General features: G+C 39.9%; 1 protein-coding gene across 1 annotated transcript; it reads left to right on the top strand.

Annotated features, from left to right (window-relative positions):
• Positions 1–19,022: 19,022 nt before the first annotated feature.
• On the top strand, positions 19,023–22,955 carry LOC107788187 (receptor-like serine/threonine-protein kinase At2g45590). Its single transcript, XM_016609861.2, has 2 exons — positions 19,023–22,291; positions 22,768–22,955. Exons 1-2 carry the CDS (start codon positions 20,238–20,240, stop codon positions 22,808–22,810), a joined length of 2,097 nt encoding a protein of 698 aa, XP_016465347.1. The 5' UTR covers positions 19,023–20,237; the 3' UTR covers positions 22,811–22,955.
• Positions 22,956–25,314: the final 2,359 nt, after the last annotated feature.

The raw sequence follows: 25,314 nt of genomic DNA, 5'->3' as shown, positions 1-25,314 counted from the left end.
ACCCATCATGCCAAAATCCTGGATCATTCTTACCTTACCGGGAGTCTACGCGGTTTATTGTCCCTTCTGTATCAGTTTTGGATTCATCCATTGTTTTTTTGGTGTTGGTTTTGGATTCAATTTTTTATTGCCCTTTTTTTTGGATACAACTTTTCTTTATTTATGTTTAGAATTATGCTACCAATTAGATTCATTATACGTTTAAGATTCAGTTGGCAATTAGGTTTTATTGATGTGTCTTTTCTTTATTTAGATTTAGGTTTTTTTCTATGTTTAAATATAGGTTCACCAATTTTTTTGCGGGAAAACCATGAAACTGTCTTTTTTTAAGGTCTATTAACGCTGTGTTTTTCGTTGCTTAGGTTAAGGATTCTTTAGCTTTACCAAAACTGCCGTAGCCTATAGAGGAAAATTAGGTCTAGGATTCAGCAGTTAATATCACTTTAGGTTTAGGATTCTTTTACTCGTTAATTTTACTTACGTTGATATTTTAGACTTTTAAAACCAAAGACATTTAGAATAACGAGGAGCTCAACAGTCCTATAAAAGATTTTTTTTATAGTGTCACATATGTGAAGGTAGAATTACTTGTGAATAGAAGTAAATTTTCTAACCTTTACTGTGTTTTTGAAGTTATGTAATAATAGACGCTCCTATATTTTTGAACTGTAATGTCTCGTAATTATCATTACAAAATTGACTTATTTACAAATTTTGTTGTATAGATTGTTTATATTATTGCAGTTTGTGACAAAAAATTAATTAGACATTCTAACTCATATCAATTCAAAATTATTTTTACCTATATTTTATAATAATAATTACGCCAGCTTAAATTACTCATATTTTATAATTCAAGTGCAAATGGTTCAAGAAAGGTGACCAATATAAGCAAAAATGCTTCTTACCTTTGTTATTACTATTTTAGATAATATTTACTATCATCAGCTGCTTTTATGAACTTTAGTTGTGCTTCAAATGCATTATTGTAGTTCAATTCTATTTTGGTTTATTATTTTATTTCATTTTTAAATAGTATAACATTATAATTATCGTGCTTATTTCGTTAATTGTTTCCTCCATCATCTATGTCATATAAGCTTTTTTGAAGGCAAAACACAATATTTGAATTATGCAAAAAAAAAAAAACTATATTGAGGCTACCATTTAAAAAGCAAAGTTTAAACAAGTCAAATTATTTTCTTAGAGAAGAGTAAAATTCATAAAAGGACTGAAATATTATTTTGAGCAATATGAATACACGTCAACATATTTGCCTCTCTCTATAAGTTTCTTTAGCAAAATTAAGGCATTTGGTGACTACAGTAGGGCATAATTTCTTCTTTTATTGAGCTAGCTAAATAGAATCGATTTATATTATTTTCAGAGCTTATACTAATTTTTCTAGTTTATACTTAATAACTCATATGCAATAAAAATTTGAATAATTTTAAAAGAAAATTATACTCAAATATAGGGTACACGCACAACGCACATATTCCAAGACTAATTTAAAAAAAGGGAGGAGGCCCAAGTTTTACGTTTATGTTACATGGAATTACTTAATTTTGTTTGCCGTTATTATTTTTTATTTATTTATATTTTGCCGTTAGCAAATTGTCTTGTATTTGTATTTGCTATTGTCTAAGCTCCAAATTGAAATAGGGTGACTCTACCTGTTCAAATTTGTTGAGAAAAAATGTCCAAATTTACTGCTTAATATTTATTATGGTTTAAAATTACCATTATTGAAAAATAAAATGGCTCAATTTCAAATAATGCAAAGAAATTTGGCCCTTTTATGAAAATATTGAAGAGTTGATCCGTCTTGTCTCTCCTCGTGGGCTATAAGGCTTCGCCTTTGCTCCGCTAATATCCCATTGTACTCTAAACTCTATCGTTATTGTAATGATCCGGTCGATCGTTTCGATAGTTATAGCCCTGTTTTTCCTATTTCTGTTTTTTTTATGCTCTTGAGCTATATTATGATATGCCATGTTAGTTAGTTCGGGCCCGGTGTGGTTTCGGAGTGGAATGAGACACTTAGTCTCTTATTTAGAACCTTAAGTTGGAAAGGTCAACCGGATATTGACCTAGGTGTAAACGATCTCGGATTTAAATTCTGATGGCTCCGTTAGCTCCGTTAGGTAATTTTGGACTTAGAAGTGCGCCCGGAATGTGATTTGGAGGTCCGTGGTAGAATTAGACTTGAATTGGCAAAATTTAGAAATTTGGCGATTTCGGTCGGCAGTGGAAAATTTGATATCGGGGTTGGAATGGAATTCCAGAAGTTGGAGTAGGTTCGTAGTGTCATTTGTGATGTGTGTGCACAATTTGAGGTCATTCGGACGTGGTTTGGTTGGTTTCGGCATCGGTTGCCGAATTTGGAAATTTAGAAGTTCTTAGGCTTGAATCCGAGGGTAATTTGATGATTTGATGTTGTTTTGAGTGATTCGAAGATTCGACTAAGTTGGTATGTTGATATATGACTTGTTGGTATTTTTGGTTGGGGTCCCTAGGATCTCGGGGTGATTCCGGGTGGTTAACGGATTTGTCGGAGTTGAAAAATGCATCTGAAGCTGCTGCTACTGCTATTTTCGCACCTGCGGAAGAAAGAGTCGTAGGTGCGAGGCCACTGGTGCGCGTGGGGAGTTCGCAGGTGCGGGCAATGCTGGGCTAGGCAGGTTGCGCAGGTGCGAGTTGGAGGTCACATCTGCGAGCCCGCAGGTGCAAAACCTGGGGCGCAGATGCGGAAAGGGAGATGTTGGGCAGGCTTCGCAGAAGCGGAGGAAACGCGCAGGTGCGCTTTCGCAGGCGCGAGAATTTGCTGCGCAGATGCGGAAAAAATGTGAGGCCAAGGCTGGAGCGCATGCGCGAAAGATTTGGCCGCACCTGCGAGCCCAAATATGCGAAGCCTGGAGCGCAGGTGCGAAAGCTGGGGAATTAAGTGGAGTTCGCAGATGCGGCGCCTTGACCGCAGGTGCGGTCCCGCAGGCGCGAAAAAAGAGCCCGCAAATGCGAAAACCTGGGCAGAAACCATAAATAAAACACTTCGCGAATTTGGTTCATTTTCACCATTTTCAAGTCGGTTTGTGGAGCTTTTGGAGTGATGTTTGAAGGGTGATTCAAAGGCTATCAGTGAGGTAAGTTGCTTGAGCCCTAATACTTGTATACATGGTGATTTTATGTTGTTTAATCATTATAATTAGTGAAAATGAGGGGTTAGGGCTTGGAATTTTAAGAGTTTAATTTAAGGATTTGAAGGACCAAACGATGTCGGGTTTTGATGAATTTGGTATGGTTAGACTCGTGAGTGAATGAGCTTTCTAGTTTTGTAAATTTTGTCGGATTTCGAGACGTGGCCCCGGGGGCCGGGTTTGAGCCAATTTCGGATTTTGGTCTAATTTTGTAGCTTTTCCATTGGAATTCATTCCATTAGCGTATATTGATGGTATTGTACTGATTGTAAATAGATTTGGAGCATTTGGAGGCTGAGTCCAGAGGCAAGAGTATTGCGGGGTAGAGATTTGACCGGTTTGAGGTAAGTAACAATTGTAAATCTAGTCTTGAGGGTACGAAACTCCGGATTTTATATCATTCTACTATTTTTAGTGATGCACATGCTAGGTGACGGGCGTGTGGGCATGCACTGTTGGAGATTGTGACTTGGTCCGTCCTGTAGCAACTGTAAAGTTGCATATTTTATGGAAATTATATGATACTTATGTGTTTTTAGAAAGAGTTTTTGTTAATTGGGCTGAATGCCATGTTTGGGCCTTATGCCAGTACTGTTTGGACCCTTAGGGACCTTTTCTTACTATCCTGTCATTGTTTTCGATTGAAAATCTATACTCAGTCATGGTTACACTTGTTTACTGCATAACTCAGTTTTATGACTCTATTTTGATGCATATAAATGTTATTTTGGGCTGAGCACCCTGTTTTACTGAAATGCCCGAGTGGCTTGAGAGGTTTATGACTGAATGAGGCCGAGGGCCTGATTTGTGAGGATATTTATGGGATCGGGCTGCACGCCGCAGCATGTTGCATATTTATGGGATCGGGCTGCACGCTGCAACATGTTTGATATCGGCCGAGGGCCTGATTGTGATGATGAGTATGGATTGGGGCTGCCCGCCTACAGCATACTTTATTATTATAGCACATGAGTTGTCCGTGCAGATTATAGCGCTTGGGCTGAAGGAGCCCCTCCGGAGTCTGTACACACCCCCAGTGAATGCAGGCACCTACTGAGTGCGAGTGCCGAGTGCTGAGTGACTGGGAGGCATGAGTGATTGTGAGGTATGCCCGAGTGGCAAGGGTGATTGTGAGGTATGCCCGAGTGGAACGAGTGACTGTGAGGTTTGCCCGAGGGGCTGTTTATGATTTCATTATTTTTGCTCACCTTTGCATTTTTCCTCTGTTTGAAAACTGTTGAAAAATATCTTTAAATAATTTTTACTAGAACTGGGTTTAAACGAGATATTTTGATTCAAATCCTGATTTTAAAAGCATGTGGTATTTTACTGAGATTTTCTAATATAAATGTTATATGCTTTATTGCTCGTCACTAATGCTCGGTCTTTATTTATTGTTGTTACTTACTGAGTTGGCGTACTCACGTTACTCCATGCACCTTATGTGCAGATCCAGGTGTAGCTGGATACGATAGCGGTTGTTGATTATTTTGGTTGCAGATTTTCTCGGGGATAGCAAGGTAGCTGCTTAGTGACCGCAGCCCCTGCTCTTCTCCCTCTTATCTTACTCTAGTTGTATTTAACTATTTTTCAGGCTGCGTTAGCCTTGATATTGTTAGACAGATTGTAGTATATACTCATGACTAGTGACACCCCGATGTCGGACTTTTCCTTCCGCACTTTTATTTTGATTTGAACTCCTTTGCGAAAGTTTTTATGTTAAATAATACTGAAATTATCTTTAAAATGAAAATATCAGTTTATTTTGGAAATGAGTCGACTTGCCCAGTTCCACGATAGGTACCATCACGACAGGGGTTTGTTTGGGTCGTGATAGTTATATTTGAAAATTAGATTAAAGTGGTGTTTGACCAAAAAATATATATATCTTGGTTCAAATAATTATATTTATATAAATAAGGGTTAATCTTAGCTAATAATAATATGCTTAGATAAGGTTCTTAAAGAAGAAATAAATATCACACAAATATTGTCGGTCAGTAACAGTGATGTGTAGTAAACATTCCACAAATCAGAAATGATAGTATTGGATTTAATAACAATGAATAGCAATAAATGACATTTAAGTAAATAGAGGTAATGAGTCACCCAAGAAAAGATGGAGTAAATGGATGTTCTCCCTCACAATGATGAATGATAGACAATCCTTTGAATACTCGAGTTATTCTCGGATCTAGTGAAAAAGTATAGACAAAAATCTGAGTTAAAATGTGATATTTGTATCTTAGCAAGTGAGAGCCGAATCTTTAAGTCAAAGTGTGTTCTTTACAAATGAATATCACTTGTCCCCTATCATTGTCTCTTTTTCAATTTATACGTGACATGTTCCTAAGAAACCCTAGTAGTACAAGTGTAGAGAATATCCATTAGATATTTTCTTTAGTATCTTATCTTGAAAACTAGTCGTTACAACTCTGCCAATGATACTCGACCTTAACCTCGACCCTTGTTGACACCTTGACTACAACCCACGTTGACTCTTCGACCACAGACTTCGATGCTTCTCGGGCCATTTCGACAAAGGACAACTTGGGAGCTCTTCCCTTAGTATTATCTTCGCTTAAATGTTCTAAAGATAGATTTGGACCCATACAGTTATCCCCTCCGCTTACTAAGGCCGACTTCAGGCGGGTTCGATGAGCGAATTTTGTTCGTTGTGGTCGAAACAATCGAACGAGTTGTGCAGGTCATGGTGGTTGCGGCGAACTAACAACGTGGCCTTACGCGAGCCGCTCCTTTCAAATTATTGGAGTTATGCTGTCCACAAATTAGGATGACGTCATGACGTCATGCGTTATTATGACGCATATTCCCGATGCATTGCTTCGTTACGCGTGTGACCCATGATTGAACGTGTGGCTTCGGTTCCGGTGCCAGTAATGATGGATTATTTTCGGTCCTGGTGCAAAGATCCTTATAAATAGAGGTATTTGGGTGTGATTTTAAATTTTTAAGTTTTCTATTGTTTCAAAACCCTATATTACTCTCTTGCTCTTTCCTTGCTTTAAAACTCTTCTCTCTGTTCTAGTGATTTGCATTGTTCTCAGTTCTTCATCGTTTGATACTTCTTTTTTTTTTTTCAAAACATGTCTAACATGCCTTCTGAGTCGAGGATGAAAGATTCCCGTTAGTGGAGGAGATAATTCCTCGCAACCTTGATACTAGATCTGATTTCTCCAAATTACCTGATGCTGACCCCAGAGCCTTTCGGTCAGTTATGAAGGAGAAGGAATTTAGAGAGCTTAAGGCTAAGTTCGGCCTTCCCGATCACGTCGAATTAATCCTGGCTGGGTGGGATACGGTGCAGGTCCACCGTCCTGGGTACTGCGCCTTCTACGCCTATCCCTTCTAAGTCGGCTACACTCTCCCTCGTCTTCCATTGGCGGTGGAATTCTGTCGTTATTACGGCATTTTTCCAGCTCAGCTTGTGCCATACGTTTATAAACTTATAAGGAAGCTTACCAAATTTGCCGAGCTAGCCGAGGTCGAACTGACTCTTTGGCATTTAATACATCTGTTCGCCCCCAGCTTTTATAGGGGGCAATGTTGAACCTTCGCCATCGAGGAGGTAAGTGCTTGGTAGTGAAGATGGATGACAAAACAAATCGCTAATTCTGGTTCAACTTCTTTTTCGTGAGGACCGTGGACGTGGTGGCCAATATCGACATTTTTCCTGAGGCTTGAAATTATACTCGAAAGTACCTAATTTCCTTGTATGTAGGTATCTGATTTTTCTCCCATGCATAGTCGTGGGCTTTGACCTCTAGTCCTTTTCTCATGCAGCCAAGACCTCGCCTTCTCATTTGGGCGAAGATATTTCTGACTGGGTTGGTCGGCTTCTCCCTCACATTGTAGGGATCCGTGAGTGGTTAGGTTTTTTCATGAAGTTTGGTCCTACTCTCCTTTCGACTGGTAAGTTCCTTTTACCGCCAATGTCTTAGTTCTTTTTCTTTTTGTTTACTTTTGCTGACCTTTCCCTTTCCCTATCCTTGTGTTTTTCTTAGTTTCGGCCAGGGGATCTTCGAGGAGGTCGAAAGCTCCTGCCCCCTCATTCCGAAAGAGGAAGGCTACTACGTCCTCGGCTCCCGCCCCTTCTTCAACTGCGCCTGACCTACCGAATAACTTTCTTGGCCTCTCCCTTCGGGTAAATACATTCATTGTTAGTTGTTTTTCCTTTGGTTTTGTTCTTTCAGAGTCTCTAACTTCTTTTATTCGTTTTGTAGCCGGTCGTCTTAGAAATTGAGAGTGCTCGTAGGGAGCAGAGGCATAACGACATCTATGTGAAGTTAAAGGACAAGTACTTGTGAGTTCTTGAGAAGTACCGGGAGCTTCGGTGTCAGCTTCGTAAGGGCAGCAATCTGCGCCAACGGAGGGAGGACTTGAAGGCCAGGGACGAGGAACTGGTGCGGATGATGGGGAAGTGTAGCGTCCTGGAGGGGACATTAAGGAGCAAAGAGGAAGAGCCTGAGCTCAGCAAGGAGGTCGAAGCCCAGTGCAGTGATCTCCAAGCTCAAATGATTTTGCTGCATGCCCAGCTTGAGAAGAGCCAATTCAGGGTAGAGGCTCTAAGTGGCGAGGTCGCCGAGAAGGCAGGGGATCTGGAGAAGGTAGAGTCCGCTTTGTCGGAGGCTTTGAGTAAGGCGAAGTCTCTTAAGGTGGTAATCCGTATTATCCGTTCTGAGCAAGAGAATGACTTAGAAACAACAAAGCTTAAAGAAGAGTGGCTCGATGAGAGGATTGGAGAGTTAGAGAGAGATACTTCTGGCCTCTACGATTGAGTTGCTGCTCTTGAGGCCGAGAAGGACCAATTACTGGTGCAGTCGTCCTCCTCCCGTACTTCAGATTTTCCTAACGTTCCTCGGGAGTTGTATGAGGAGTGGATTTATGTCGAGGCCCAGTTAGATATCTTTCGAGATTTGCATGCGGCGGGATTCGTTTCTGAGGCTGCCCTCGAAGATGCTCGTGTTAAGGCTCGTGAAGCTCGAGTCACTTGTGGGTATGATCCCGCTACGTCTGAGGCCGGTGAGGACGATGGGGATGAGGGTGTAGACCGGATCGAAGAGAATGCTTGGTATGAAGCTGTATATCCTGAGGGCGAATGTGGTGATGGCGAGGGTATTAATGGTCAGAGTGGCGACGTTGTTGAGGGCCAAGTCAGCGAGGATGTTGAAAACTGTGATGGTGGTGGCCAGCAGTTTTTTCTTTTGTTTTTTTGTATATTTTTGTCGGCGTTTTCACGAGCCTATTGTAAACAATTTTAAGTATGTGAAATATCAAAGTCATTCCTTGCATCTTCTTCTCTTCATGTGGTTTATTTTCTGTACTTCTGTATATTTTTGTTTCTTTGTTGGGATATGGCCGATGGTCGATTGGTGTTTGTTCAAGCTAGGTCGAACATAACCTTTCGTTGGACCGTGGCCGAGGACCCGTAGTTGTTTGGTCTTGCGAGGTTGAACATAACCTTTCATTCGATCACGGTCGAGGGCCGATGGGTGTTTTCTTGAGCGAAGTCTAACATAACCTTTTATTAGATTGTGGTCGAGGGCCGATAGGTGTTTAGTCGAGCAGGGTCGATCATAACCTTTTATTAGATTACGGTCGAGGGACGATATGTATTTGTTCGAGCGGGGTCGAACATAACCTTTATCAGATCGCGGGCGAGGGCCGGTATATGTTTGTTCGAGCGGAGTCGAACATAACCTTTCATTCGATTGCGACCGAGGGCTGATAGGTGTTTGTTCGAGCGAGGTTGGACATATCCTTTCATTAAATCGCGACCGAGGGACGGTAGGTGTTTGTTCGATCGGGTTCGAATATAACCTTTCATTAGATTGTGGTCGAGGTACGATAGGTGTTTGTTTGATCGTAATCAAACATAACCTTTATTCGAAAAAGGTGTGTTGATAAGCGTAAAGTTTCTTATTACTTTGACATTGTTGCTTTGGTTACATAATTGGAGAAACTTACAAATTCTTGGGTGTTGGTCGGCATTCCAATCCTAGTCCAAGTCTATCTAGTCCCTTCATTGGTTGACCTGGAGAGTATTGAGAGGCCGAGCTATGAAATAGTAATCACGACCCTACCTTCGCATAATTCGACTCGAAGCGTTCTCTTCGTCTCCTCATTAAAAACCTCCCTGAGAAAACCCAAATGTGACAAAACTCAAGTGAGGGAAAAAAGAGTACGACTCGGGGGCGTTTTTTCTCTCAAAAGTTGAAGTATTTGAGGTGGCTGATATTCCAGTTGTTTGGTAGTATCTTTCCTTCCATTATCTCTAGTTGGAATGAACCCTTATTTGTTTTTGCTGTGATTTTGTATGGTCCGTCCCAGTTCGTTCCCAGCTTGCCTTCTCGGTGATCTTTGCTCGCTAGAGTTTTGGCTTTCAGTACGTAGTCCCCGACTTTAAGCGGCCGAACCTTTGCTTTCTTGTTGTAATAACGTTCTGCTTATTGTTTTTGGGTGACCATTCTTGTGTAGGCCATGTCTCTCCGTTCATCTATTTCGTCGAGATATTGCTTTCTGCTCTCGCCGTTACTTGCGCAGCTTTCATGGGAGTACCTTAGTTTGGGTTCTCCGACCTCGACCTGTATTACTGCCTCAGTCCCATAGACCAAAGAGTAGGATGTCTCTCCTGTTCTCGTCTTCGGAGTTGTTCAGTAAGCCCATAATACTTCTAGTAACATTTCCGGCCGTAGTCCGTTAGTGTCTTCGAGCTTTTTTCATGATGTTTAGTATAGACTTATTGGAGGATTTTGTTTGGACGTTACCCACTGGATGGTATGAGGTTGAGAGTATCTTCTTGATATGCCATTTTTCGAAGAAGAAAAACTCGACGATTTTCTTTCCTGTGAATTGGGGTCCGTTGTCACAACCGTATTTCCTTGGGTATGCCGAATCGGCATATGATGTTTCTCCATATAAAGGTGATTACCTCCTGCTCTCGTATTTGGGAGAATGCTCATGCTTCCACCCATTTAGAGAAATAGTTAGTTAAGATCAAAAGGAATCATACGTTACCTCATGCTCGCTGGGGGGGCGCACGATGTCCATTCCCCATTTGATGAACGGCCAAGGGGAGGTGACCGAGTGGAGGTGCTCGCTCGCTTGGTGAATCATTGGGGTGCACTTTTAGCATTGTTTGTATTTCCTCACGAAGTCTGCGATATCCTTTTTCATGGTGGGTCAGTAGTATCCCGCTCGTATGAGGCATCCGACCAGTGCTCGATTGCCAGAGTGAGCTTCGCAATGGCCTTCATGGACTTCTTCGAGGACGCGCTGGATTTGGTTCGGGCCCAAGCACTTCGCTAGAGGGCTGCCATAAGGCCTCTTGTGCGGGTCACTATAGAGGAGGTTGTATTTGGCCTCCTGCATTCTTAGTTGTTTGGCCTCTTTTTTGTTGCCTGAGAGTGTGTCGTCCTACAAATATGCGATAATACGATTACTCCAGTCCCAAGTTAAATTTATAGTTCTTACCTCGACTTGGTCCAGTGATGAGTTGAGTAGGTGGACTACGCTTTTATCTCTGGTCATGATGCTTTTGGTAGCATCGACTAATTTGGCAAGGCCATCTGCTTCGACATTCTATGCTCGTGGGATTTGATCGAGTTGGCATTCGTCAAACTGAGGAAATAGCTTGCAAATTACGATCTGGTATTTTTGTAATCTGTGTTCCTTGATTTGGAAAGTCCTTGTGATTTGATTGACTACGGGTTGGGAGTAACAACGAAGTTTCAACCGTTTCGCCCCATATTTGAGTGCTAGTCTTAATCCTGTAATTACGACCTCACACTCGACCTCATTGTTAGTCATATCCGGGCACCTTATAGACTGGCGAATTACTTTGCCTGTTGGGATCTCGAGTACGAGTCCCATTCCGGACCCCGATGCGTTGGATGCGCCATCTGTGTATAGGACCTAGAGGTCTTGTGTTTGGAGGGAAATTTGGATGGCTTCTTTTTCAACTTCGGGCATTATTTTTGCGCTGAAGTCGGCGAGCACTTGTGACTTTATCGCCATTCGCGGTTGGTATGTGATATCGTGCTCACTAGCCCCATTTGGCCAGCCTTCCCGATAGCTCGGGTTTATGAAAAATGCTACTCAAGGGGAAAGTTATGACGATCGAGATGGGGTGACCTTGGAAATAGGGTCTAAGCTTTCGTGAAGCTACGACCAAGGCCAGAGCTAATTTTTTGAGGTGCGAGTACCTCGTCTCGACGTCGACAAGTGTTTTGCTAATGTAATAGATGGGAGATTGCGTACCTTTATTGTTGCGGATCAAGACTGCGGTTACTTCTACCTCAGATATAGCTAGACAGACGAAGAGCTGCTCCCCAGGTTCGGGTTTCAAAAGCAAGGGCGGTGATGATAGGTATGCCTTCAGTTCTCGCAGAGCCTGGATGCACTCGGAAGTCCATTCGAGGTCGTTGTCTTTCTTAAGTACGCCAACGAATTTATGTCACCTATCTGACGACCGCGAGATGGACCTTGATACGGCGACGATACGACCAGTCAACCTTTGGACTTGTTTTTTGGTAGTTAAGAGTTCTGATATCCCCTTAATGGCTTTGATTTGGTCTGGGTTGACCTCGATCCCTCGTTGCGATACCAGAAAACCCATGAACTTTCCCGAGGCTACCCCGAATGCGCATTTCTCCATGCTCGCCTTCATTCTGTACCGTCTGAATATGTCGAAAGTTTCTTTCAAATAATCGATGTGATATTCTCCCCTTTTGGACTTGACTAGCATGTCGTCTATATATATCTCCATTATTTTGCCGAGCTGGTCTTTGAACATCCTTATTACCAATCTTTTATAAGTAACTCATGCGTTTTTTAGTCCAAACGGCATGACCTTGTAGAGATACGTTCCCCGGTGGGTGATGAACGTGGTTTTTTCTTGATATTCTTCTTCCATGAGGATCTGATTATAGCCTGAGTAGGCATCCAAGAAACTTAGTAGCTCATGCCCGACCATTTCATCTATGAGTTGGTCGATATGAGGTAATGGGAATGAATCCTTCAGATATTCTTTGTTCAAATATGTGAAATCAACGCACACCCACCATTTCCAAATTTTCTTTTTGACCATCACTACGTTGGCGACACACTTGGGGTACTTTGACTCCCTGATGAAACCATTTTCTAACAGTTTTTCCACCTCCTCGCGGACTGTGTTGTTGATAGAGGGGTTGAATTTACGCCTGACCTATCTCACTGGGGAGGGGGGGGAGGGTTGGAATGGGTCGACGTTTAATTTGTGCGTGGCAATTTTCTTTGGGATATCTGTCATATCTACATGGCTGAAAGCGAACAAGTCTGCGTTAGCTGTTAAGAATCGACAGAATTTACCTGGTTCCCGAAGTTTGCAGCCGATATAGGCCTTCTTGCTATGATCGTTGAGGTCCAATTGAATGGGGTCGTGGTCTTCTATGGTCGATCCTACGGCTTCGACCGTGTCGGGATCCTCGATGACGTCCTCGGTCTCATTTTGCTCCGACCTCGACCTTGTTGATTGCTACGCCTCTTTTTCTTTATCTTTTCTCTGTATGGTGGTTGTGCTATCTATGGCAATGCGGTAGCATTCCTGGGATGTGTGATGTTCTCTGCGAATACTGAAATCCCCCATGGTGTTGGGAATTTGACCACTTGGTATAGGATTGAGGGGGCGACTCTCATGGGATGTATCTATGGTCGACCCACTATGGCATTGTATGCGGTGGCTTGATCCATGGTGTTCAATGTTGTCTCTAGAGTTATTCCACCGTCCAAGACGAGTAGTGTAATTTCCCCGGACGTTCGCTCAACTGCATTATTAAAACCGGTTAGCGTGACGCAGCGTTGCACTATTTTATCCTCGAGCCTTATTTGGGTAAGGACTCGGGGATAGATAATGTATGCACTGCTTCCATCGTCCACCATGATGTGTTTGACATCAGTATCTAAAATGCGTAAAGTAATAATAAGGGCATCATTACGAGGGAAAGTCAAACTGTCGGCATCTGACTCGTCGAAAATGATACTCTCTTCGAGTCTGCCATGCCGTTCGCGGGTGATCGACCGCTTGAGTTTGTGAGTGGTGGTGAACTTTACACCGTTGAGAGAGGCATCGCCACCGTCGCCGATGGTCATGTTGATGGTACGAGCTTGGGATGGTGTCTTTGGCGGGCCATGATATTCACGTTCTCTGGCGAAGTTGGTCCTCCCTTTGTCGCTTAACAATTCTTTGAGGTGCCCTTGTCATAACATGTTTACGACTTCCTATCTGAGGGTGATGCAATCTTTTGTTTTGTGCCCGCGTTCCTGGTGGAACTCACAGAGGGCGTCAGACTTTCTGGTGTTCGAGTCTGATATCATATTTGGGGGCCACTTCACTTTTGTTCCGAGTTTCTCAAGGGTGTAAACTATTTCTGTAGGCGATATACAAAAATTGTGAGCAGATAATAAAGGAGGCATACCTCTTTCGTTTCGATGAGTCCATGTCCTTGGTATGGGCAGGCCCTCTTCATAGCAGAGGGAGGGAGCAGCGACCGCCTTGACATATGGTTGGTGTCGTTCCATGTTACGTCGTGGAATCAGGTGATCTCTTCTGGTACTATCTCTTCGTTCTTTTTTGGATTCGGCTTGTACCGAGTTTAGTCAGTGAGTTGGTCCATTGAGATTGTCCTCCTCTACTTGGACCTCGGCACAATAAGCGTTGTGGATTTTGTCCCAAGTGGTTGCGGGATACTTCATCAATCGACTCAACAATTTTCTAGTTGCTCTCGAACCCTCTGGATTCAACCTGTTCTGAAAAGCTACGACCGCCATCCCTTCGTATACGTTGGGCATAGTCATCTTTACTCTGTTGAACCGGACAAAAAATTCCTTTAGCCCTTCTCCCAGGGACTGCTTAATAGCAAATATGTCGTTTACTCTCGCCTCGGCCTTCTTGGCTCCGGCATGGACGGTTAAAAACTTATCAGCCATTTCTTCAAAAGTTTCTATGGAGCATGCTGGTAGTTGCGAATACCATTTTAATTCCCCTCCCGTGAGATTCTCGCTAAACTTTTTCAGCAAAATGGAGGACACTTATTCTTTGGCAAGATCGTTGCCTTTCACGACGGTGACGTAGTAGGTCGCATGATCTTCAGCATCAGTCGTGCCGTCGTATATCCTAAGGTAGGGCGGCATTTTGAAGGGCTTTGGTATGGCATGCGGGGCTGCATCATCGTTGTACGACTGCTCTACGAATCGTCCGCCGTCCCTTTTCGGCAACAGCTTAGGAGCGCCCGATATCTTGTCAACCCGTTCTTGGTGTTCTTTCATCTGGTCTTAGAGCGCCTTGTTTTCATTCTTCATTTCTTCAATCCTTTTAAGAAGGGCAGCGAGGACGTTGTCATCTGTACTATCAATGACAGTGTGGGTTATACTTGTCGTTGGAGGGAGGGGTTGGTTGTACTGCTCATCTGTTTGTTGTATCGTGCAAGCCCTTGCGGTTTTCGCAGTCACGCCTGGGGCGGGTTTGTTGAGGACACTTGCTAGCGTGTCGGTTAGCCATGCCTCGAGGGGTTTCTTCAAGCTGGGGGCGTCCCTTCCTATGAAGGCGTGAAAACACCTTTACTGCTGGGTTTTGTTATGCTGCAGTGTGGGGACGGTGACCTCTCTCGCCTAGGGGTGCGCTGGGCGTCATGTCCTCACCTACTGTTTCGCAGCTCTCGTTGATGACATTTAAGAGGTTGGTTAGGAAGCCACCTGTTGCCCTCGTCCTTTCCTCTTGGTTACCTACCATGTAGGTTTTTGTACGCACAAAGAAAGGAGATATCAGGATTTTTTGACGTTAGTGACCTGTGTTAATTGTAGATCTAGAGGAAACAAAAAATTTAACTAAGAAATCCCCACAGACGGCGCCAAATTATTTGACAAAAAAATGTATAGATCTTGGTTCAAATAATTAAATTTATGTAAATAAGGGTTATTCTTAGCTAATAATAATATCCTTAGATGAGGTTCTTAAAGAAGAAATAAATATCACAAAAATATGGCCGGTCAGTAACAGTGATGTGTAGTAAACATTCCACAAATCAGAAATGATAGTATTGCATGTAATAATAATGAATGACAATAAATGACATTTAAGTAAATAGAGGGAATGTGTCACCCATGAAAAGATGGAATAAATGGATGTTCTTCGTGACAATGATGAATGATAGACAATCCTTTGAATATTCGAGTTATTCTCGGATCTAGTGGAAAAGTATGGATAAGAATCTCATTGAAAAGATGATGTTTGTATCTTAGCAAGTGAGAGTCGAATTTTTAAGTCAAAGTATGTTATTTACAAATGAATATCACATGTCCCCTATCATTGTCTTTTTAAAAAAAATTTATACGGGACATGTTTCTAAGAAACCCTAATAGTACAAGTACAGAGAATATCCACTAGAATATTCTTTTTAGTATCATATCTTGAAAACTAGCCGTTACAGCTATGTCAACGATACTCGACCTCGACCCTTATTGACACCTCGACTACGACCCTCGTTGGCTCTTCGACCACAGACTTCGACAGACGACGACTTGGGAACTCTTCCCTTAGTATTATCTCGGCTTAAATATTCTAAAGACAGATTTTGACCCATACAAGTGGTAACTCCATAACTGACAACTTGCTTGGATGATTGTTAGCTATTGTATTGTATCGTATTGTTACTTTAAATACAATATTTGTTTTGATTGTTACTTAAATTTATTGTATCGTATCGTTAAATCCGTCCTTACGTAACATCGAAAAGTGCCACTTTAATTTATTTAACGACGGATTTGATATGGTGGCGTCGTCACCTTATTTTTTTCTCTCATCTTGTCTTTTCTTATTATTAAATAATCATGTTTTATCATTTATTCTATTTTTTTAGATTAAATATTTTTGCTTCGTATCATTTTTTTTTTTAATAATATTGCAAGTTTATTGTTCATATTGTTGATGCATGATATCATAAAACGATGACAAACGATACAATTTATCCAAATATTATATTCATTAAATAATACAATACAATACAAACAATAAAATACGATACATTATAAAACGATATATAATAATAATCCAAATTGTATGCGTGTCAGCTAAGAATGAAGGTACAACCTCGGTCAACCTCCTTTTCACGCTTTGGTAAACTCTGCCACCTTTTCCCTTTGTTCTTCACTACCTAAAAAGCATTAAAATAAGTAAAAAGGGGGAATAAAAAGCTAATACTGCTCCAAAAGTAATACTCCCTCGTATATAGAATTTAATAATATGATAGTACACTTTATTTTTTTTTATTTTTTTCTTATAGTAGAAGAAATAAATGATGTTGCACTTTGCTTACACAACTATCCTTCATTTGATAATAATTGGTTTTCAACTTGCTTTTAGTCAATTTGCTTTCCCTTTTCTTCTCTCTAATTTTTCCCTTTTTCCATTTGTTTTTTAAGTGTGGGGAAGGGAGAAGATATTTTATAACAAAATTTGACTCTCTTTCTTGAATTTTGCCTTGGATCTATATTTTCAAGTGCGAATACAATCATTATTGCTGTTCGAAGTATAAACAGTTAGAAATTTTTATACAAGTCTTGATTTTCGTAAAGTTAAATACAACAACAACAACAATCCAGTAAAATCCCACTAATGAGGTCTGGAAAGCGTAGTGTGTACACAGACCTTACCCCTACCCCGAAGGAGTAGAGAGGCTGTTTCTGAAAGACCCTCGGCTCAAAAAAGAAAAAAGGACAAAAGGGGGCAATATTAGTATCACAACAACAATCATATGATAAATAGGAACACCATGAAATCCAGAAGAAAGATGCAAAGCAAAGGGAGACAATATTAGTAAACATTAGTATCACCACAACAATCATATGAAAAATAGGAACACCATGAAATCTAGAAGAAAGATGCAAAGCAAAGGGAGACAATATTAGTAAACATTAGTATCACCACAACAATCATATGAAAAATAGGAACACCATGAAATCTAGAAGAAAGATGCAAAGCAAAAGCGATAGCTAGTAGATAGGGCATGCACTGAAAAGCGAAATAATAAGCCACAACATTGCCACTAGCTATCTTAGCCAAAAACCCTACATGGCTAGTCTCACAATGGTACGAAGTAAGGCACGACTCAACTGCCTCCTAGCCTATAACCCTAATACTCGACCTCCACATCTTCCTATCAAGTGTCATGTCCTCGGAAATCTGAAGCCTCGCCATATCCTGTTTGATCACCTCTCCCCAATACTTTTTAGGCCGCCCTCTACCTCTTCTCGTGTCCTCCATAACCAGCTGCTCACACCTCCGTATCGGAATATCTGGGCTTCTCCTATGAACATGTCCGAACCATAGTAAAATTAAATAATGATGAAAAAATGAAGTATGTATTCGAATACATTTCCAGAGAAGTAGCGAGTACAATAATCGTTACTTCCAGTAAATCAAAATCTGGGGCCAACCTCCGTAAGAAACAAAAAATAATATAATAAAAAGAACGACAAGATGTTCCTTGGCTGTTTGGACCATTTTTTATTGTATTATATGTTCCTCTTTTGTTTTCCATAGATATTTGAAGGTAGACAATTTGGAACTATGCACTACATATATCACTTCAATACGTACCAATATTACTTAACTTTATATACTACTAAGGAGTAGTAAATACTATTTTTTGGAACTTGAAATAAAAAACTTGAAATTGCTAAAGAAGTGATGAATATCGATATATGAATTCCTTCTTCTTTCTTTACTATACAAACATTATGGGGTCGTTTGGTAGGGTGTATAAGAATAATACCGAATACGGTGTATCAGTAATGCATAGATTAGAAATGCATGATTTAGTAATGCAAGTATTAGTTATGAAGAGATTATTTCTTATTCACTGTTTGGTGTGGTGTATTAAAAATTAAAATGCATTGCATAATTTTTTAAAAAACTAGTTGTTTACAAAAATACCTTCCATATTCTTTAGCTTTAAGGAATTTAAAAAATAATTTTGTCTTTAACCATGCTAATGCATGCATTAATAACCTTGGTATTGCTAATACCATAGTTTGCTATGTATTAGTTATACATAGGATAAAAGCAAAGAGGTTGTATAACTAATACTTGCATTAGTAATACGTATATTAAAAAAATATATCAAACAAGGAATTACTAATACCAAAAGTTAATGCATATATTATTTTCTCTAATATATCCTACCAAACGACCCCTATGTGATTGACGGTGATAATGCCCCATTTGTAAAGGCGTAAGGCTAAGCCCAAATATGATTTTTGAGAGATTTGGAGATCTAAATCATATTCATATTTTGGTTGTTCATGCGTGTTGTTCGTTGACTCCAAAATATAGTCATTTCCTTTTTATTAGGTGTATTTGTACTAGTTCTCCATTAGTATTTTAATTCTTCATCATAGATTTTTATTATTTATTACTTCAACCTAAGTGAACTTTAACTACATTTTAGAACATACTTCTTTTGCTATAGTAAAATATAAATTATAGTAGTATTATTTTTCGTGTAGTTTCAAGAATATCTAAAGTTTTTTTTTTTTAAAACTCAAACAAACACTTTTATTAGGCTAAGTCAGCAATATAAAATTAGGAGCATACTCCAAATAGAAAGGATTTAGCATAATTTTGAGACTTTCTAGATTTGCATGCCTTGTAAGCCAAATCAGAGAAATATTAGAATTTTTCTTTAACAAGAAATAACAATAATCTAAAAGTACTCCAAATTACCTAAAATCTTCACTTGAGAATTTATAAGAAAGTACAAATTCTTTAGCATCACATTCAACTATATTCTGGCCCTTAAAATGTTGAACAACAAGACGAAAAACCAAATATAAACCCACAGTTTCAATATGTCTAACATTGTTAGTAGCTACAAACTGACATGCTAAATCATAAACAACAACCTCTTCTTCACTACACACCGAAATAAGGAACACAACTTCATCCATATTACATGTGAAGGCTTTAGACCAAGACACGCTACAACCCCAATGTAAGTACTCACTATACCTCCCAATCGCTTTTGAGTCATGGCAAATATCTAAAGTTTTAATGAGAAAAAAAAGAAGAGGAGGAAACCTCAGACTTTACGTCACAGCCCGTGACTTTAGATTTTGACTCAGCTAAAGTAAAACAGATCTAGTTTTTGTGTTTCACGGTAGCATAGCATTAGTAGCAGAGAGATGAGAAGATAAAGACTACACACAGTCACACAGTGTTCACACTACACTCCACACTTTCCCACCCCTCTCTCTCTCTCTCTCTCTCTCTTGTTTGTTCCTTCTTTCTTCTCCCACTGGTCCTTTTCTCTTTCTCATCCTTAAAACAAATCTCTCTGCAATAGCAAGCATCACCCCCTTTCTTTTGTCCAGAAATGCACACAGTCACACACTATTCACACTACACTCCACAACCCCACTAGACTCCCCATATTTCTTGTTTCTTCCTTCTTCCTCCTCACTATATGTCCTTTTTCTTAATTTCATCCATTTAACAAATCTCCTCTGCAAATATGGATCTCAAGAAATACACACAATCACACAGTCCATCACAAACCTGTGCAAATATGTATCTTTGATACTCACCCCTTTCTTCCTCAAGAGATGCACACAGTCACACAGTACACTCCAGACTCCACACTCCGACCAGTTGCCATTCTTGTTTCTTCCTTTTTATTTTTTCATTCATAAATCTCTCTGCAAATATGCATCTTTAACTCTATCAACATCACGACAGTCACAAAATAGTGTTTGATTATTCCTTCTTCTTCCACATTAGTCCATTTCTTTAATCAATAAACAAATCTGTCTGCAAATTTGTATCTCTAAACTCTTCCAAGTCACCCCTTTCTTCTTCAAGAGATACACACAGTCACTATTCTTGTTTGTTCCTTTTTCTTCCACAGGTCCATTCGTTTCACCCCAATAACAAATCTCTCTGCAAATATGCACGTCTAGCTTTTCAAAGATCACACCTTTACTCAAGAAATGCCTCCAGAAAACCCATTTCCGCCTCCTCTAACCACCCTACCTGTCTTCCCCACCACCTACCTACCTCCCCCGCCACCCCCACCACCCTCGTACCATCACCATTCTCACTCCCCTCTCATCCCACCCTTTATAGCTGCTGCTTTTGCCTTGACATTCTTCATTGTTGCTGCCATCATTTACCGCAAAGTGTCACGCAATAGGACTGTTCCTACAGATCTGAAGTCACCTCCACCACCCCACAAGTTCTCCTACTCTGTCCTCCGTCGCGCTACTGGCTCATTCTCAGCTGCTAATCGTCTTGGCCAAGGTGGATTTGGTTCTGTTTACAAAGGCGTCCTTCCCTCTGGACAGGAGGTAGCCGTGAAGCTCATGGATGCTTCTGGCTCCCTCCAAGGCGAGAGGGAGTTCCACAATGAACTCTCTCTCGCCTCGAGGATAGACACTACGTTTTGCCATCACGTAGTGCCTATCCTCGGCTTCTCCTCCGACGAGCATAGTTATAAGCACCACTGCTCTAGTCGGAGGAGGAGAAGATTAGTTCTTGTTTATGAGTATATGCATAATGGTAGCCTCCAAGATGCCTTGTTAGATCGAAAATGCCCTGAGTTAATGCAATGGAGAAAGAGATTTGATATTATAAGTTCCCTTGCAAAGGGTGTTGAGTATCTCCATTATTCGTGTGATCCTCCTATAGTACATGGAGATATAAAGCCGTCTAATATATTGTTGGATTACAATTTTGATGCAAAAATAGCTGACTTTGGTCTAGCACAGTCTTTGACTAAAGATGATCAAGTTGTTGAGTGTTTCATTGAAGATGAGGAGAGAGTTGAGAAGGGGGCAAAAGGAGAAGTACTTGAGAATGTGGATGAAAATGGGTCGATTCTTGAAGGAAATGAGAGTGTGGTGACAGAGGAGGTTGTGATAAATGTGGATCAGTTGCCGGAGAGTTGTTGTGTGAGGGTGTTGGATGGGGAAGCGGGAGGGGTGTCGCCTGAGGTGGGAGTGCCATCAGAGGGTATGGAAAAGACTAGTGTTTCTGAGGTTTTTTTTGATGGGATTAGTGTGGATAGTGGAATTTCGAGAGGGATTGGGAGAGGAATTAGTCAATCAGGTAGAGATTGGTGGTGGAAACAGGAGAATGTGAATGGTGGATCAGATTCGGGGAGGATTAAGGACTATGTGATGGAATGGATTGGTAGTGAGATTAAAAAAGAAAGGCCTAAGAAGGACTGGATCGCGACCACAAGTGCAGAAGAAGATGTTGCGAAAGGGGGGCAACAGAAGCAAAGAAAGAAGCTTGAATGGTGGGGATCTTTGGATGAGGAGAAACTTCGGAAAGAAAAGAAGAATAGGAAGCCAAGAGAATGGTGGAAAGAAGAGTTTTGTGAGGAGTTAGCCAAGAAAAAGAAGAAAAGGGATCTCAAAGGGGGAGAAATGTGGTGGCAAAGGGATGAAGAACTAGTGCCAGAAAGAAAGAGGAGAAAAAGTAAGGGAAGTAGAAGCAGCATTGATTGGTGGCTTGATAGTTTCAGTGGGGAGTTTCGAATTGGAAGAAGAAGTAGTCAAGATTTTGCCAGTGGAGATATTCCCAAGAGTGGAGGTGTGAGTAGTACCCCTAGTATGAGAGGAACCGTTTGTTATATTGCTCCAGAGTATGGTGGCGGAGGGCAGCTCTCAGAGAAGTGTGATGTGTATAGTTTTGGTGTTCTGTTGTTGGTTTTGGTATCAGGGAGAAGGCCACTCCAAGTTACAGCTTCTCCTATGTCAGAATTTGAGAGGGCTAATCTGGTTTCATGGGCAAGGCAGCTTGCTCATTCGGGCAAGCTTTTGGATCTTGTTGATCCCAATATTCAGTTACTGGATAGAGAGCAAGCATTGCTTTGCATCACAATAGCACTACTCTGTTTACAAAGATCACCTAACAAGCGCCCGACAATGAAAGAGATTGTTGGAATGCTTTGTGGTGAATCTGAGCCACCCCACTTGCCATTTGAGTTTTCCCCTTCACCACCATCCAATTTTCCTTTCAAGTCCCGGAAAAAGGCCCGGTGAGTTCACTGAGTGTTCTTTTACTGTTTGATTAACGGTAACTTCGCGCTGTTCAATGTAATCTTCATGTATGATTGTGTAAAAAAATGTTAGAAGATTAGCAAAAACCAAAAGGAAGAAAAATGTTATAATCTTTTTATCAGTTCCTTCTTCTTTTTTTTTTGTGCATAAATCTTCTCTATATTTCCTGAACCTCTCAATTCTACTGTGTTATGATGATAAGCAGACTAGTGGCTGAATTCAAGGAATCCTAGGCTTAAAAGTATCTGATATGACTCTACTTCCACTTTCTAAAAGTTGAGTGCACCAGTAATTACAAAATTCAGTGCCCTTGAACAATAACGAGCTTGCTTTTTACTTATTGCTTTCAGCACTTACTTTATTCGAGTCCCAGAAGATATTTAACGGTTTGTTGTCTGTTGCTTTTTAAAAGTAGGATGTAATTTGTTTTATAGTTACACTCGTTTCATTGCAGATTTAACCCCTCTTATCCCAATTCCCAACTGTCCAAGGGGTGATTACAAAGGAAAACATGGAAGTGCATTTTTTATTTGTCCACACTAATACTGTATAATCTAAGTAGTTCCTGTGACCTTATACAATGTAGTATAAATATGTATTGTAATTGTTCATATTGCATAAATAGATGATATGCTTAGGGAAAGACATCAGAGAGAAAAGCAACAAGGACGAGCGGTTAACTGACTGCTGTTCTATAATTAGATTATGTGTCTACAGCTGATTGTTCAAAGGATCTAAAAGAATATGAATACCCATTTAATATGCTGTTTGGCAAATAGGTCATCCATGTTTGAGAAACAAAAGTGATACGACCGTTTCACATTCATATGGGACTAACAGCAGTTGTCACTACTGGAAATATTTAGTGAAAGTTAAACAGTAAACCAATGTTGCCAAAATTGAGGGGAAGCTGAGTAATATTCAGTACTCCGGTATTTGGTTATTCTGCGAACCTAAATTGTCATATTTATGTCTCTTGATATGTTTAATGAAGTACATAAGCATCTCAAATGTGGATATGAGTTAGTTCCTTTAAATGGTGGAGATCATTTATGTTGGATACCTCATCTAACTGTAATAGCCCGCGTTTCATCATGCATATAATATCTCGGGTACCTATATCACCTTGTGCAGATAATTCTCCATTCAATTGTCTGGGTGAATGTGGCAGAATTCTTTTGTGAACACTTAAATCTTTCTTGCTTATCATGTAATTTTGGTTTGATTCAGATTGAAATAGCTTTTCATAGCTCTTTAAGTTGATATATGATAAGCATTGTAGAATTCGTGATGTTATAGTTGTGAAGTTAAGATTTTGATTTGTTTGTCTATAAGTTACATAAGATTGAAAACTTTTAAGTAGTAGAATTAGCCCCTTTTACATATACAAGGTACTGGAAGTTTTAACATTTCTCTGCTCAGAGTTTGCAAATAGAGCTCTGATATTTTATAGTATAATATTTGACTACAATGAGCTTAAATAGAGCGACATGGACATGAGTGAGGATTCATATAGCAGATAGCAGAAGGCATAAATGTTTGTAGTCGTGAGAGTTTGAAAATCCTGGATGAGATTTCTTTATTGTTTTAGTTTCATCAGAATATGTTTGTCTGCTGATCAACTAAAGGACAAAGATGGATAGGATATTTGTGTTACTGTCGTTTTAGAGGTCACTGAAGTTGTCTTGTTGTTAAGAGTGTAGTTCTAACAGGAAGCGCACTTGTCCACTGGCACTAAAGTTCCTTCTTTTGCTCACATAATGTCCCTCAAAAACCTTTGACCCACAATGCTTTATGCTAAACCTGTGTAGACACGTTGGTTGTCTTAGCAATCATGTTTTTCCTTCTCTTCTGCAGGGTATCCCACGTCTAGGGATGTACGTGAGGTGGTTTGGTTTGATTTTTTATTAAATCAAAACCAAACCAACTATGTCGGTTTACTAAATTTATAATCAAATCAAGCCAACATAAACTCGGTTTTTTCGGTTTTGATTTTTGTCGGTTTTTTCGGTTTCCTCGGTTTTTCGGTTTATTTTCGGTTTTCCTTTTTAGTTATATTATGCTTGAAAAAAAGATCAAATAATCACCAATTGTCCGCATGATTACTATTTATTAAAATAATATATGAGGAATAGCAATTGTTCGTATGAATCATAATTCCAAGACCTTTCATAATAGAAAATGACAACAAACATGAGATAAACCAAAAGTTACAACCCAACTTGTAGTTCTACAAAAAATATTAAGTTAATTAAAGTTGGCCAAGACAAAAGTTAGAAATAAGTAGTAAGCAGCCAAGCATCATGAATAGGTTGACACTATTTTGTTTAACTGAAGTTCTAAACTAATCAATACTCAAATGGTCACCAGACATTCAGGAAAAAAAAACAGTTACATGTTAAACAATATAAAGATAGAATTGAATTCATTACGAATTAAATATATAAAATTACCTTCTTCAACTTGCTCAATTTTCTTAATTTCTTCTAGATAGTCTTGAAGCTTGCATTCCTTCTTAGAGAACCTTTAACATTAAGCAGTGATTTCATCACAAATATAAGTGCAATATTGGATTGAAAGAACACAACTCGTAACATCAAATTTCAGGACCAACAATCTAAGATAACAATTATACCCAAATTTAAAGGGACAAAATAACATAATTGGTTTAATCAAATACTTTAGCTTACCAAATTGTGTTGGAGCAGTAAGACTAATATGTAATTACAAACTTGGACAGTGGTTTGGAATTGCAAAGAAGGAAGCTCGTCGTGAATTGGATGGAAGGATTTTCACTATTTGGGGTTTTTTGACTTTGGAGTTGGAAGATAGGAAAGATAGAAGAATGAAGACAAATAAATAATATCTCAAGACATTGAAAACTATAAAATAATTTAGAAAATACTTACAAATTAGATTTTAATGATTATTTTTTATGTATAAATTTATATATATTATGTCGGTTTGATTTAGATTCGGTTTGACTTTTTTTTTTTGTTAA

The sequence above is a fragment of the Nicotiana tabacum genome, chromosome 19, assembly GCF_000715075.1.
Source record: "Nicotiana tabacum cultivar K326 chromosome 19, ASM71507v2, whole genome shotgun sequence".
NCBI lineage: Eukaryota > Viridiplantae > Streptophyta > Magnoliopsida > Solanales > Solanaceae > Nicotiana > Nicotiana tabacum.
This window is presented reverse-complemented; position numbering and strand designations above follow the sequence as displayed.